Source organism: Paramisgurnus dabryanus, chromosome 21 (genome assembly GCF_030506205.2).
Source record: "Paramisgurnus dabryanus chromosome 21, PD_genome_1.1, whole genome shotgun sequence".
Lineage (NCBI taxonomy): Eukaryota > Metazoa > Chordata > Actinopteri > Cypriniformes > Cobitidae > Paramisgurnus > Paramisgurnus dabryanus.
In genome coordinates this window covers 30,658,897-30,675,132 of record NC_133357.1, presented here as the reverse complement: position 1 = coordinate 30,675,132, position 16,236 = coordinate 30,658,897, and the positions used below count along the sequence as shown (strand labels likewise).

At 37.4% G+C, this 16,236-nt stretch overlaps 1 protein-coding gene across 1 annotated transcript in view; it reads right to left on the bottom strand.

Moving 5' to 3' along the window:
• Nucleotides 1-16,236, bottom strand: part of prdm5 (PR domain containing 5) — a 98,251-nt gene that overhangs the window by 21,852 nt on the left and 60,163 nt on the right. The window contains exon 14 of the mRNA XM_065286568.2: nt 1,000-1,085. Within this exon, the coding sequence (XP_065142640.1) occupies nt 1,000-1,085 (86 nt within the window). The remainder of the gene's footprint in view (nt 1-999; nt 1,086-16,236) is intronic.

Here is a 16,236-nt window from a genome sequence, read left to right as displayed (position 1 = left end):
TAACAGACAAAATGTTCTGGACTAACAGACTGAGTCACTATTTACTTCTTTCGCATCATTTAAATTTAATTTACCAGAATGAAAGTGAATGGTGACTACGATTTAGTCCCGAACATTAAATGTGAAGTTTAATGCTTAACTTTTTTAGCTGCAGTTAGTGTGTTACGTTGCTGTTTGAGTATAAACAACATCTGAAAAGTTACAACGCTCAAAGTTCAATGATATTTGCTTTAACAGAAATCACTTCTAAAAACTACAGCGAACAGCTGGATTGCCTAAAACTAAGCCTCGGCTTGGGTTAGTGACATCACAAAGCCCAAAATTTACATAAACCTTGTCCCTAGGGACATGCAGCAAAGCCTTTCGAAACAGCCAATCGCAACACACTGGGACAGCTAATCAATCTGAGCATATTGAGTATTTCTGAGGGAGGGGCTTCATAGACTCTAGAACTAAACAGCCTCTTTAAATGAAGATGGAAACAGCGGTGCAAAATTAAGGAAAAATATATAAAAAATAATGCTTTAATTTTATATTAAGCTTAAACAAATTTACAGTGTACACCATAAACACAATTTTAAGCTTTACAGTTATATAGCAATAGAGCAACAACAGGTCGTGTGATAACAGAATGTAAGGTGAACATAAGTCTATGTGAACTATCCCGTTAATCTTATATATTCATCATTTGGTCATACTAATATTTTACATGTTTCTGTAGCACACCTGGACAAACACAATAAAAGAAGAGTGTTTTTAACAGCAGGTTTTTCACGCTTTATAGATTTATAATGACCAGCTGCTCCAGACATTAAAAACATCCGCTAAGGACCTATAGCCCTATAAATATAGCCTATAAATATTTGTACATACACAAACACAAGAGCAAGCCAACATTAACGCACACACACAAACAGGTGTCAAAAAAACAAGGTAAGAGTGAGAGACGGGGCAGGTGTATGCATTTTTATAAATGTATGCGTCTGTGAGTGGTCTTACCCGTGTGTGTGTACGTATATGCATCTTAAGACCGTCATTCTTGCTGAAGGCTTTGTCACAGTATGGACACTGATACGGCCGTTCACCTAAAGTCACACAAACACACAAACATCAGATCTTCACAACATAACAACTGACAAAATACAGACATTTAGTTCATGTGAACAAACCAAATTATTGACATGAGAATAAACATTTGTGATGAATTGATACAGGGTGCTTGATTGATTTACACGTTGATTGATTTAAAATGTATTTAAAATAAATATTAGTATGGGCAGAATACAAAAAGAAAGCTTTTGAAATATACAGAATATATGGTATTAACTATTAGTAGACTATGAGACAGAATTGCAGATATTTACAACAAATAAGATTTGTTGCTCAGATATGATGCCATGAAAGCCACTAACATTAGTGATCGGGAAATAAAATAACTTCTTAACCTCATCACAATGCTGTCTGGCCATAATTACACAAAACAAAAAATAAAGAAACAAACCTAAATCATTCCCATTTTAATCAATTGGTTTTCCCCAAAAATAATGTGATTTAAAAATAAATAATGTATATATTAACTGCTATTCAGTTTATTTGTTATAAATGTATAGTTATATTATTACACGCCAATGACTTTAAGGTTTTGTAGTAACGAAGCCATTTGGCTCTCAGGTCAGTGGAACAGCGGGCAGGTTTTGTAAAATCCTCCACAGATCCTATGCCTGATCATTTTGGTGGAAAAGGAAAATGAATGTTTTAATTGGTGGTGAAAACAATTTCCGCATTATGAAAACACAAATGTTCCTAACACTGCTGAGATCAAAGCTCTAAATTTCTTGATGCCAGACATAACTCGGGTTTGGAACCGGGCACCTGGCACAGAACTGCCCTGCCTTGCCCTGTACTAAAGGCTCCAGTATGTTGCCGTGTTGTGGAATTTACCACAAAAGCAGTTCCAGGACCAATTATGCCACTGATCACATTCAAAAATTGGCCTGGCTGTCACATCCCTATTTTTCCTATTGCAATTGTATGAGGGTATACCACTGCCTTGTAAGGGGGTGTCTACAGTACACCAAGGCATTTATGCCGGTGTATGTTGCAATAGCTTCTAATGAATGCACTGCACTTTTCAAAAACACAGCACCTGGGTTTTTTTTCTACGTTGAGCGCCCGTTCTCTGCAGTTTTTCCGCACTCACCGCTGAGCACCGAGAGTTAAAAAATTTTCAACTTTGGGTGAAACGCTCAGCTGGTCAATGTCACTTCTCACTCACCGTCCAATCACAATTGGGGGAGGGACAAATATCACAACAATCAACCGGTGCATCATTCAACAACTGATAAACACACCAGAAATATCATAACAACCAATGCGCTTAGCTAAAAAAAACGCTGGCAAGAGCCCATAGTCGGCATCCGCCTGGCATTCTCGGACATGTTTAAATGCTTTGGTGTACATGCCCCCTAAGCCTTATATTTTTTTAAGAATTTGTTCCAATTCTTTGACGACAAATACCTTTTGTACACTCTTAAAACGAATGTGTTAAATTAACACATCTTGTGTCTAGTTAAGGACAACACATCTAGTGTGTTGTCCTTAATTTAACACATCTCTGTGTTATTTTTGGAACAACACACGTTGTGTTGTTTTAACACATCTTGTGTTGTCCCTTTTATTTTTTATGAACTTAAATGACACATAATGTGTTAAAAACAACACATAATGTGTTAAATATTTTAACACAAAATAATGTGTTAAAATTAACACATCCTGGATGTGTTAATTTTAACACACTGTTTTGTGTTAAACTATTTAACACATTATGTGTTATTTTTAACACATTATGTGTCATTTCGTGTTGATTTTGAGTTCATATAAATAAAAGGGACAACACAAGATGTGTTAAAATAACACAAAGTGTGTTGTTCCAAAAATAACACAGAGATGTGTTAAATTAAGGACAACACACTAGATGTGTTGTCCTTAACTAGACACAAGATGTGTTAATTTAACACATTTTTTTTAAGAGTGTAGCTGAGGATCAAGTACAGTTAACTGTGGATTCATGAAAGCAACTGCATATTGATTTTACAATCAGATATGTATTCATTTAAAAAGAGCAGGCTTGAATCTTTTCTCTGCAATGAAAGTCAGGAAAATAAAGAATATAGATATATACGGGTTGATCTCTGCCTATTTGAAGTCTGGAATAATGTGTCTACAAGGAATATAAAATATAAACCACAATTCCGAATCAATACTCTATGCTCTATCCTTAGGATACCGCTCTTCCTCTCCAGTAAAGTAAAACCAAATACACAAGGACTCTGGGAACTCTATCTCCCTCATCTTGAACCAAAGTGACCTCAAGTGGGCGGGGTCAGTTTAGCCCCACCCTCCCTGGATCAAAGCATCGCTGGACTGAATTGGAGAGATGCTATCGGAGCGTGCTCGGTATCACCACAAAGGCCGGGGTGACAAGCTGTCAATCAAGCAGTGGACAAACACGTGGGTCTGTTTTAGATAAAACTGATCCAGGATGCAGATAGCAGGCCAGTTCTGATTAGACTGCTGTGGTATCATACATGTACGGCTACAATGGAAGCTCAGTTCAGTCCTTCAAATGTTGTTTCGCCTAAAAGCACCACTATGTAACAGAACAGTAACAGTGAATAAGAGACATGGGGCTGGATTTATGAACACCTAAATAAACCATCATTTTGTTGTTAAATAACGACTGTCGGGATTTACCAAATTAGCACCGAAAAGATGTGGTCTAGTTATTTTTGCGACTGACCTTATTGCATATGCATTTTTAGGAGGTTCAGACACAATATTTATGGGAGGAGATTATTTAAATGATTCACGCAACGTGATTTACAAATGTTTGCGTGTGTGATATTACTGGGATTTGCTCCATTATCGGCAAAATAAATTTTTCTTCAATTAATTTGTGCTTGAAATGGCTGCAATTATTGCTAAAAAAAAGAGGCATCACAGAGAGCAGAGAACGCTTGATACAATGCAGACAATTGTTTTAACACGTAACACATTTATTTGAAATGCCAGAAAAGCATATTATTCAAAAATATTGTTTGCCAAGCCATGTAATTTTTTATTTGCTGAAGAAAATTAAATAGGAGTCACTACACTGTAAAAAATACTTTGCTGCCTTAAAATTTTTTGTTGAATCAACTCGGATTTACAAGTCATTTCAACTTACTATTACTTATCTTGACTAGAGATGAGTTGTTATAACTACAGTTGAGTTGTTATAACTAAAATTAAGTTAACTTTTCTCAACTATATTTTATAAGTTGTGACAACTTACCTCTGTTGACATGACTTGTAAATCTGAGTTGATTTAACAAAAAAATTGAAGGCAGCAAAGAATTTTTTACAGTGTAGGAGAAGTCACACAATACCAGACGTTTCAAAAGTTCTTGTAAAAATTCATTTTTGTCGTCCAGTTGTTTACAGCGTACTTTTTTAGTAAATAAGCTGCAGATCTTCCCACTTCTATCTGCGCTTTTTGAAATTATGCTTTAATGCTAATTTGCCCTGTTTAGTAAATCTGGCCCATAATCTGTATCACTTTACAATGCAAGGTGCATGCAATAAATATAGTAACACTAAATTGTATCACTATCAAAACAGTGTCTGTGCAATTAAAACAGATATGCTATTATTCCGGTGGCTAGCTACAGTACCATTAGAACCATTAGGTTGCTCAGCAAGAATCTCCTCAAACCACTGTTCTGCCATGACTGTAACTGACCTAAAAGAAAACTGACCACAGAAGCCTATTTGCGCAAATGTCTGATGCACTGCACCAACCATGCTTAAATTTTGAACTGCAACATGGAAGATTACAAAGCAATAATGCAAAAAAATAAAATACCGTAGCTGGAACAGTCCACGTTCACTGTAAAGTTTGAGGTCGTACGCATACTAAGTTTGCCGACCACTGTTGTAGACAGATACATTACAGTGTGTGTTCTATTATCACAATATTCTCCATTATGTGGGCAGACAAAGTTGTTCTTCAAAAGATCTTTTAGACAAAACTGCTTTTTGCCATCGCTTCTGTTGCTCTTTCTTGTTGTGTCAGAAGTTTGAAAAATATGGAAAATATCAAGCTCACGTAAGATCTGCCTTTTCCACCCATAGCTAGAAGAAAGCTAAGAGAAGTCCATGCACGTGAAACAAAGCTCTGTTCTCATTACAGGCCTTTCTGGGCTAATGAAATAAGGGTTTTCTGGATAGAGAATGACTCCCTTTGGAATAGGTAATGCGCCTGGCAACTGGGGCAGCCCCATTGAGAAATGTAAAAAGGCAAAACATAACTTAATAATACTGCCTTAAGAGAGATGCCAATTGCTGCATTCCTGCGTGTGTGCGTCCTGATTACGCAACAATCTATTTTCTAATTCGCTTTCTTGTAAATGCAATTTCTTGAGGGAATAATTGTTGGATTTGAAAAACGTTACGTAGTTTAATTAGATAAACGAAGAGATTGGCGAGGAAAACTTTTTTGCTGCCCTTTGAATAATAAGGTTAATTAGCTCAGCTTCAGGGGGAATGCACAAGTAAGATGTTCATTAAACATGAGACCGCTCTCCGACTGAGTACTTCATATGATCTATTACAACGGTGGGCTTTGCTCATATCTTCCTAATCTTGCTGTACAGCACAGGGCAAACACAAAACTGTAATACAAACAAGCATATTTCTGCCATCCACATCTTCTAAAGGCTAATTCACACTAATCTGACAAACACAGCTGTTAAATGAACAAATGTGTTGGCATTTGTCTGTTTCTCAGATCAGTGTGATTTAACCTTAAAGAAACATTCTGTTGGAGGATCTAACCCGCTGCATATTTCAATAAAAGGTAACCGGTCTCTGAATGATACACAGCTGCAATCTGAACAACTGTACTTTTTGCAGATGCATGTTTGTACTATCTTTACATCAAACAGCACATTCCCATCTACCTCTCAAAGCTCATGTGGTATCCTCCTTTGGTTTTGGTGTCAATTTTCTGAGAATAGTCCTGGCATCAGGAAACATCTTGTTCACACGTTGTGGAGATGTTGGTGTTTTTTAAACCTAGAATCTCAGAGTCTGTTTTCAGGTCATCATGTTGACAAACAAGAAAATGTGCTTCACAGATGTGCTTTGGTGCATCATGATGTTTAGTTTATGTAACAAGTAGGACATTAGGTTAAAGTGCCTTTTTTGCCTGGAGGACCTCTGTGGAATACATTAGAAGTGGGATCCAACAAGAAAGTGTTTAGCGCTGAATCTTGGGTTGAGGGATTTGAGCATCTGTCAAGTCTGTAGAACACAGATTAGCTTGTGTTCTTAGTGAGGAGGTCCATTCCTTACATCTCTGGCTAAAGTCTAATGCATAACTATTTCACAGTCTCCATATCAAGTATGTCAGCTCTCCATCCCTGTCTAATCTCATGCAAACATGTCTTGTGTGGAGAAAGTCACTACTCACATTTCAAAGTGATTTTGGTAATCACCAATAATGTTAGTTTAGAGCAGCTGTGAGACAAACCTTCATTGGGTGCTAGTCCAATAAGTTTGATAAGCACTGCACATAATTCCATTAGATTTACTTATTTGGTCACCGTGTAGCTTCTTGCTCTTTTGTAGCAACTTTGTTGGTGCCTTGTACCATTTAATGGTGTGTTAATTAAAAAAGTTGAAATACAAAGCTTTAGTTCCAGGTGTTGTACACCATTAAGGTGCTTAAAGAGCAAAAACCTGTTCTGTGTGAGCTAGATATGTAAAATGCTCTCCATTTAGAGTGGTCCAAAATAAACTGGACACCATTAACGGAACTTCATCTGCTAAAACAATCATCACTATGAACATTGTTCATCCGATTCATCCGATTATTGAAACTAACTTCTAACCTTCTGTACTTGCTTGTGGAAGGTAACCAGCCGTTGCGTTTATGAAGCAATTGGGACTTTCTGATGAAGGAGAGACCCAAGCTACATACAGAGACTAAAATATGACAGAATAAAACGCAATCTAGAGCAGCGCAAAGTAGTTCAGGGTTGCAAATAAGCAGAGCTGTTGATCCTCAGGTGCGGGTCATCTTCTAACACCTGATAAGCTTGAGTTTAGCACCACAGACATCACAGCTGAAGATTCGGAGTGTGAAATCCCAGCTAACAAAGCCATAGTACACGGAAAAGAACCAGGGGACAAAAAATGAAGGTTTACAAGAAGTTTTGAAACGCCTGGTATTGTGTAACTTCTCATAGTGACTCCTCTTATTTCCTCCAGCAAATAAAAAATAACATGGATTGGCAAACAATATTTTTTAATAAAACGTTCCTCTGGCATTCCAGATAAACTGTTATGTGTTATAAAATCCTCTGCATTGTACCATCAGTGCTGCCTCTTCTATCAGCCACAATTGTGACATTTCAAGCGCAAACTGATTTAAGGCATGCTTTCTTCTGCGTTAAAATAGTTCCCATAAATTTTGCGTCTGAAAGGGAAGCTCGGAAATGCATATGCAATAAGGTCAGTCGCAAATATAACTAGACCACCCCATTTCAGTGCTAACTATTCACTGCGTGTTTTTAGTAAATCCCAACAGTTGTTATTTAACGCTAAAATGATGGTTTGCTCTGGTGCAAGCTGTTAGTAAATTTGGCCCTAGGACTCTTTTGACTTGAGTCATTATGCAACCACCCAACAACAACTCAGAACACCTTAGAAACCACTTAGCAAAGCCTTGTGCCATTCCATCATGGTGCAGAGTTTTGCTCGGGAACTCTCCGCTTACAGTACATTTCCTCTGGAAAAACCTAGGTGTTATTTTGATTTAACCATGTCAACAGGGAATCACTATCTGAGACCCTGACGTTTTTGTGTAAAGAAAGGAGGCTAACTGATTTAGCATGTGTTGTAACAAAACACCGTCTTTGTGTGACCCGAGAGTCTCTGCGCTCTTTCCAGATCCCTGGCGGTCCTCTGTGGCCCCAGACACCCCCGTCTGCTAATCGATCCGTTTGGCACCCCCCTCGTGTGAGTAAGTGTGTGTGTGTCTGGTGAACAGATGGTTGTCCCCGTCACATGGCGAGCATTGTGCTGGTGTTACATGGAGATCTTTGTAGCTCAGAGCCTTCGGTATGAAATATATTAAGCCTGTCCATCACAGACTCAATCCTGGCTTCCTCTTTCTCCATATAACATCCGAAATGGACACACATAGGCAGGTTAACACATTCATACACACACACACACACTGTAAATCTAGGCCGGAATGCCGCCGGGTACGGACTAGAAGTCTGAAATGGTGCTGTAATACAATATTGATCGTTTCTGACCAATAAGCGATTGACTTTGATCAGTCACAGACACACCCAATAACTTCACACTTGACCTGTTGATTACTGACAGACCTCTAAAATTAATCCAGAGGCCGCCATATGGGCTTAAATGTTACCATGTTTTTACTGTATTCAATACACATGCAGTTCTGCATGCAACCCAAGAGAGAGACAACCAGTTGGACAGTGAGGTCCACTAGTCAGTTTATTTTGATTTTTTGCTTTAGTATTTTTAGCTTTCTAGAAATAATGCTTCAACAGCAATGCTTTAACTGATAGATTACCAGGATACTAAAACCCTATATAAACCCTGTCATCAGAACACTTGATTGTTAAATGTTGACATAAAAAATTAATTGTGGACTCTGGTTTCACGCCATGAACTTTAGATTACTATTGCACTCCATCTAGCTCCTCTTTGCTTCCAACACTGTCATCGATGCAATTAACATAGGGAAATATAGTAACCGAGGGGAAAAAATAATGTCCAAAAACATCTTGAATCTAAATTTAAGTAGGAAAAGTTGTTGTTGGGGTCCAAAGGCATGCAGCCCAGTAGAGATGTTTATATCACAACTACGCACACACAGTGTTACAGGACTGGATGGCTTTCACGTTCCAGATGTGGATGGATGATGTGTGTGTGATTGTCTAACTGAGCACTGTTAGACTACTGTGAGGACACAGACTCCAACAGCGAGAACATCCCAAAGTATTACCCATCACTATAAACACACACACACACGCTTCATAAATATGTCACTCCAATCCTGAGATGGTACAGTTTTATGTCTCCAGGGTTTAATTCCTTTTTTGGAATGTAAATCAAGTGAAACCTTATCTTAAATCAATTGAAACCATTTTGACTTTGTTTCCTACAATAAAGCTAAAAACCAGTGCACCCCTACTGCTGAAAATTGCATTAAGCCTGCCAATCAGATTGGAATCGGACTGGATTTTGGGAAAGCTCTTGGAAGTCTTCATGCAGTAGCCTGTTGCAGCATTTAGATTGACATTAATGAAACTCCATCTGTGGTTTGAAAAGGGTTCTAAACCTACCTGTAACACCAAGCAAAACAAAATATTTCCAGAATTGAATAGTTGGATTTGGGGGCACAACTTTTTAAGTAATTAGGCTGTATCAGGGTCATGTCCACCGCACACAAACCAGACATGTTTCTTGGTGATTGATTTTTATTTATTGATTTACAAGACAAATGTGACCTTGTCTGTAAAAACTATAAAATCTTTAAGCATTAAATTAGCATTTATTTTTCCTGTCATGATAATTTCTTCCTACCGTTAAAAATAGCATGAATAAACGTAACTCTACAGCCTTGCCTCATTTAGTATATAAAGATCTACGAATATACAAGTCCCCACCTGTATTCAATACAGTGTTTTTACAGTATGTATTTTTTTGGTGCTAATGTTAACTCTTTCACCCCCATTGACAAGATATCTCATTAATTAAGAGAAAATTTTCTTCTTTAAATATATATACATACAATAAACCAAATGAAAGAACAGACCCTCTGCTTTCAAACAAAAAAAAAAAAAAAAACGTTTCATCCTACCTTCAGTGGTTCTTTTGAAGGTAGAATGAAACGTTTTTGTTTTTTTTTTGAAAGCAGAGGGTCTGTTCTTTCATTTGGTATATTGTATGTTTATATATTTAAAGAAGAACATTTTCTGGAAGGCATTAAACTTTGGTGAAAATCATGAAAAATGCTGGCGCTGGCTGGCAACTTTTTTTTTAAACGCTAGCGGTGAAAGAGTTAACAGTAGAGGACTTCACAGGTCCACTCAGATCCAAAAACCCGAGGTCCAACCTGAGGGGGTTTGGGTCTAAAAGTTTTGCATGTGCCTCGGACACGAGTCGGGTATAATATTAGCAGCCTCAGGTCTTCGGTAATTAAAAATGAATGTGCTTTTGCCGAACGGACCCGAGAAGACCCTAACTATCTTGTGTGGGTGCATTGAGTCTTTTCCAACCTCCTCTCTGTTTGCCAAGAGTACTTGCGACATTGTGTGTCTGGCGGTAGGTTCATTTTCATTGAGCCAAGGGGTTACCTTGGTGTTGTCCACAGATAACAAGTGAAGATAAATGGAGCAGCAGGCCAAATTGGTTGCAAGGCCATCAGGGTTTTTCTTTCTGTCTGACTGGTGCGTGGGGCTGCTGACTGCACAAACGTCAGTGACATTTACATTCAGGTTCAAAAATGGCCACTTTGTCGGGTCGGACTCGGATGTAATTTTGTCGAGTTTTTCTCAGGTTTATGTTTTTCAAAAAATTACTTATGCACGTCGGGTTTAGGTAAAAGGTCATTTGGGTCATTTTGGGTCGGGTACATTTCTTTGGACCTGAGAAGACCTCTAGTTAACAGGTTAGAGCATTCACACTACACATGTGAGCAGTGCATGCACACGTCACAGAAGTAGAGCTGAAGTAGCTGTGCTGCAATCGTTTTGGCGCCTAATCTATGCAGCATCCATACACTGTAAAAAAACCAATTAATGAAATGTTGGACGGGCAAAAATATATAAGTTAAACCAATTTTTTTGTTTGAGCTAGTTGAGAAGACATATTATTTTAAGTCTAGATAAATCTGTGTTTAAAACATTAAATGAATGGTTATTTTCAAATCCAGTCAACATTCAGAATGGCTAATGTTGACTGAACTAATTAAGACAAATCAGGTAAATATGTGGACTTATGACAGCTATTTTTCCTGACAACAAAATGCTCAAAATATTACTGTTATTTGGTCACAAAATGTAATTGTAAGAGTTGTTCAGGCGTGAATGTATGTGCTTAAAGTTTAAATATGCGGTCGGTTAATAAAGATAGCTTCTATTTAAAAGTTTGCTCGGACACTTTCGGACGGAGAAGAGCTCCAGAAGAGCTCCAGAAAATCACCGGCGCTTAAGCGCTCACACCCCGCCCAGCGCGGCCTCGCTTCGGCAAGCGCATCAGAAATCGACTGCTGACTCTGATATCTCTGTGGCGTTTAAACGTGATTTAATTCATTTAAATTTCTCATACTTAACAATGAAAGGGTTATATTTTAAATCATATTTTAGGATTGCACTTAATTGATATCGCTGTTGAGTGATGTTTCATATCTTTTACATTTGTTATAACCGGACAGCATGCGAATTTGAACTTCAGAGCTGAAGGAGCGGATGGAGAAATAGTCCCAATATCATAACAATCTTAAATAAAACTTCTAAATATACCCGTGTGTGTACCCGTGTGCGCGCCTGCATGCGCGCGACCGGTGCGCGCGCGTTTTTGAATGTACAGTATGTGCGTGAGTTTTTAATTTAAAATCTCTTAATTCGGAAGGATCTGGACTGGAACACAGGTCATTTCATCTGAGATCAATCCACACGCAACAGCTGGAATCACTTACTGATTCACAGGACACAAGTCATCGTCATCAGCCGTTTCCTCAAGTTCACGTCAGGTAAGTGGTTGTAAATGTTAATTTTAGACTATATTAATCGGCAAAGACGCAAATACTCGACGTTTTTTTAATGATATTTTTGTAAAGATATATTTAAAAGTGTGTTATGTTATGTGTCCGAAGTAAAGTGGAGCTATTTTAGTAAAGATAGCCTTAGGTGGTTTACCGGACAGGGTTTAGAACTCGGTCTTTATTATAATTGGGACATTTTTACAAACAAACCTTATAAAATACAATACTGGCTTGCATTTTGAGACAAAACAATAGTACGTTACTCATATGTTAAGTGATGTCAGTTATTTTAGTCAGTGATAAGCCCTGTCCGAGAAAACCGCCCAATAGTGTTTAATTATGTGTGATGTCTGAGGGAAATTTGGCCTAACGTTAACGTTATTTTAGGGAATAAAGTATTTCACAATCAAGCTTTATTATATTAAACATGTTATTTATGTATGTGTGTGTGTTTATATTCCTCTGTTTATCAAACCAGAGTGGTGATGATGCGGAGAGGCAGACCTGAAGAAAGTCTCCCAAATGGCCCTGGAGATGTTCTGACTGACTTCGGAGTGCTTTTTGGACTGTTTAATGCCCTCTATTTAGAGAAGACTTAATTCTGTATGTTCAGTCTATGATAAGTGAATAAGTGAATAAAAAGCTTTTGTTTTCATGTGACTGAAGTTAATTATTTTGTTAACAACACCAGCATAAATTATTTGATAAATAATTTTAAAATGTTATAAAAAAATCCCAAATAATAAATATTAATTGAAGTAACACACAAAACATTGAGTGAATACTTAAATTTTAATTGACAGAGTATTTGCTGTAAGTTTTTTAAGATTCAACTGATTAAAACATTTTAGTTGAATGAACTATAAAGCTAGTTGAGCAAACATACTTTTTTATATTTGAGTCAAGTTTGGGCCAACTAAAAAACATCAATCCAGGTAACACTTTGGAGACAGAAATTGAGTGAACGTAAAATTTCTGTGGAACTAGTTACTAAAAAATAATTCATTGAGCCAACAATTTATTTTTTACAGTGTACATATCTATGGCTCGAACTACTGATCCACTCCTTTAAAGAGCACCAATGGTCCGATTCACAATTCTACATTTCCTTTGGTGTGTAAGTGTGTATTAGTACATATTAACGATATGCAAAAGGTACAAACCCCAAAGTAAATGATGACGTTTACGCGATATCGTCTCTAACATAAATCTCTTTTCTTGGGCTACAACAAACACATGGATTGTGGGCAACAGTTTACTTCCTGGGATTGATGATGTAGACAAGCAGTCAGCATTGCATTGTGAGCGAATCTTTCAAACATGGTAAGGAGCGTCACATTTTCAGCTGACGTCAGAGGTATTCGGGCCAATCACAATGTACAGATTAACTGGCCAATCAGAGACGATGGGTTTTGTACAAAATCAGAGCGTTAAAGGAAGACAGGGATATCTGGAGCTACAAAAATGTACAATATGTGGAAAATAATGTGTTTTTTAAACCATAAACCACGCCAACACATTGTATTACACCAAATACACAAAATGTTGTTTTTTAGCAATGAAATAGGTGCTCTTTAACTGTGATGATGTGTTGACAATTTCAAACTGAAATTTTATGGAGAAAGTACTCCAGTTATGGTGTTGAATGATGAATTTGGACATGGTTTGTCTTAAAGCACATTAACACCATATAGACAATATAAACATGATTTTCACCACAATGTTCACTGGGACTACAATGCACTTTTGTATACTGTGACATCACAAATTGTTCTCATTTAAATAATTCCAACACAAAAGGGGGGGGGGGGGCGAAGCTTGGTTGAGGTGTTTTAATGATGTCTTCACCATGTCGAAGAGACGCTGTTTATTCCACCCCAATTCTAAACCTACTTTGTTACGTTAGATTCTGTTAATTAGGTAATTCTGTAGTGATCTCCCCCTATGCCTTAAGTTTAATTTACAGTTGTGCGTAGGTTCTATGCTGTAGCTACGCCATAGGTTATGTGTAGGCTGTTCTACGCGGACTGCAATCACTGTAATTGGTCCACTAAAACCCCTCCCGTCAGGTATTTCTTCATAGGTAAGAATAAAATTGGCCAAGTTGACAAGTAAATTAACTCAAACTGCAACAAAAGTCTCTGTCTATTTACATCTTTACCTATCACTGCTTGTCTTCTCAAAACATGGATAGTGCCTACTAGCGGTCTGCATGTGTAATTGCACGTCAACGTAGATGATGACGCAGAAGTATATGAAAACCTACACATTTTTTGAGGCTATGTCGTAAGAACTATGCACAACTATAATATGCCCTTTAATAAGCCCTTCAAAGACTTTATCATCCGCTGTGAAAGCTATTCTGTATACTACATTGATATTTTGTGCGTGTGTGGTTCTAATTTTGGAATGATTTATAACATTGCACCTGAAATGTGTATGATAACAAAATAAAAAAACGTACATGTCATACAAAATGTATCCCATGTAATACGAACTATTAATTACAGAAAATGTCAACAAAATGTCAAACTACATAAAAAAACATACCACAGGGAAACGTCCCGTTTAGTCGTGCTTGTGTAACTGGTCTTAACCAAAATCATGATTATGGAAAAGGGTGGTTCATTTCTATTACACATTCTAAGTGGGGGACCAATCACAACAGACTGGGCTAGCATGACCAATCAAGAGCCCACAGTAATAATGCATTATAGAAAGACTGGGAAGAGAGGCTGCAATAATGTAAAATGTCTAAAAATAATGTATTTTTTAACAATCCAACATGAACACATATTCTACTACACGCCAAAATGCATAATACGTACTCTTTAAAAAGAAAATAAATAATATAAATGTAATGTAATATAAATGTTAATATAAATTTACTAGTCAAAAATCAACAACTTGTTAGGTATTCTGAGCAACGACTAATTGAAATACCACATTCAATAGCTAATTACCCACAACAAATTTAAAGTAAAAAAGTAAATGAATGAAACAAAAAAGTAGCAAAAAAAAAACTGGGAGGAAAACCAAAGGAGGTTTAGCAAGATTTTGACTCTAGTTATTGATGGAGATATGTTTTGCGTCACTTTCACGTATAACATAACTGACCTCATGACTGAGCTACATTCACCATGTACCAGACTAATGCAGTCTGATCTGTCTTAATGTCAAATGAACAGGCTTTTCCACACACACACACCTGACACATTCTGGTTCTATAGGTCATTCAGTATTCTGTAAATGAGATGCTAAACTAGGGCAAAATTAAGCTTCTCTAAGGCCTTGACAACCCACATGATGTCATTCAGCCCTGCACATTCCGTAAGTGTTTCCTTTAGGTCCTCCTGCGTTCCCCCTGCCAACAGCACCACGCTGATTCTGCAGCGCGTGCAAACTAAGGCACACATCCATGCAAACAGAAAACCCATTCATGCTTGGATTTGTTTGGACAGTGTTTTTACTGGGACCTTTAAAAGAAAACATCAATTCGGCCTTAAAACAGCCCTGTATCCATTCACTTTGATGTTTTGCGCTTTGTAGCTTTTAAATACAGTGAGTACTGTGTTTTATTACGAGTGTAATGTCTTTTGTGATTGATATGAGATCTGTTTTCGTGCTGATGTTAAATGAGGACTTTAAGCCTCATAAAGACTTGGATAACTGGCTGTGGTCAAATTCTACCCAACAACTTAATTTGACGCAGAGTTGTTGTAAAATCTACCACATGTTACACTTTTCCTAATTTTCAACAGTATCATTTTCAGGGACTCTTCAGATGATGATTAAAGGGTCATGAAACACTGCCTCATGACCTTATGCAACTTAAATGGGCCTGGACGCTGTGAGAAGAATGGCAAGGCGTGGGCAGGTCATATGATATAACAGGCTATTTAGTGTAACAAATATTAATATTTACTAAGAATAGCAGGATTACAGAAATAATTAAACTGAATATAATATTTTATTTAAACAAAGTTCAAGTAAAACTGTTATAGTTGAAATCATAGCGTGTTTAAAGATAAGGAAAAGTCTTTAGGACATGGTACCGCATGCTTGCCTAGATGCAAACTGCCTTCATGATCAAAGTCAAAGTCAACCTGCCTCTCGAAGCTTTCCCAAACAAATTCGTAGTTGATGGCAAAACAGATGCCCACAGACAAGCCAAGCCGGCATCCCAGTTTGCCTGCTTATACTATTCCCTAAAAGTATGTACAGTGTTTGTTATGGAAAAGTGTAGACATTTCAGTGCATTAAAAGAGATATTAAATTTAATTTTGACTACTACTTAGTACTGGTAGGGCGAGTCTAGCCCTGACAGCATCGTGGGGGAAATCAACCAACGTATTGACACTGTTTCCCCACATAAATACTGTGGTCTT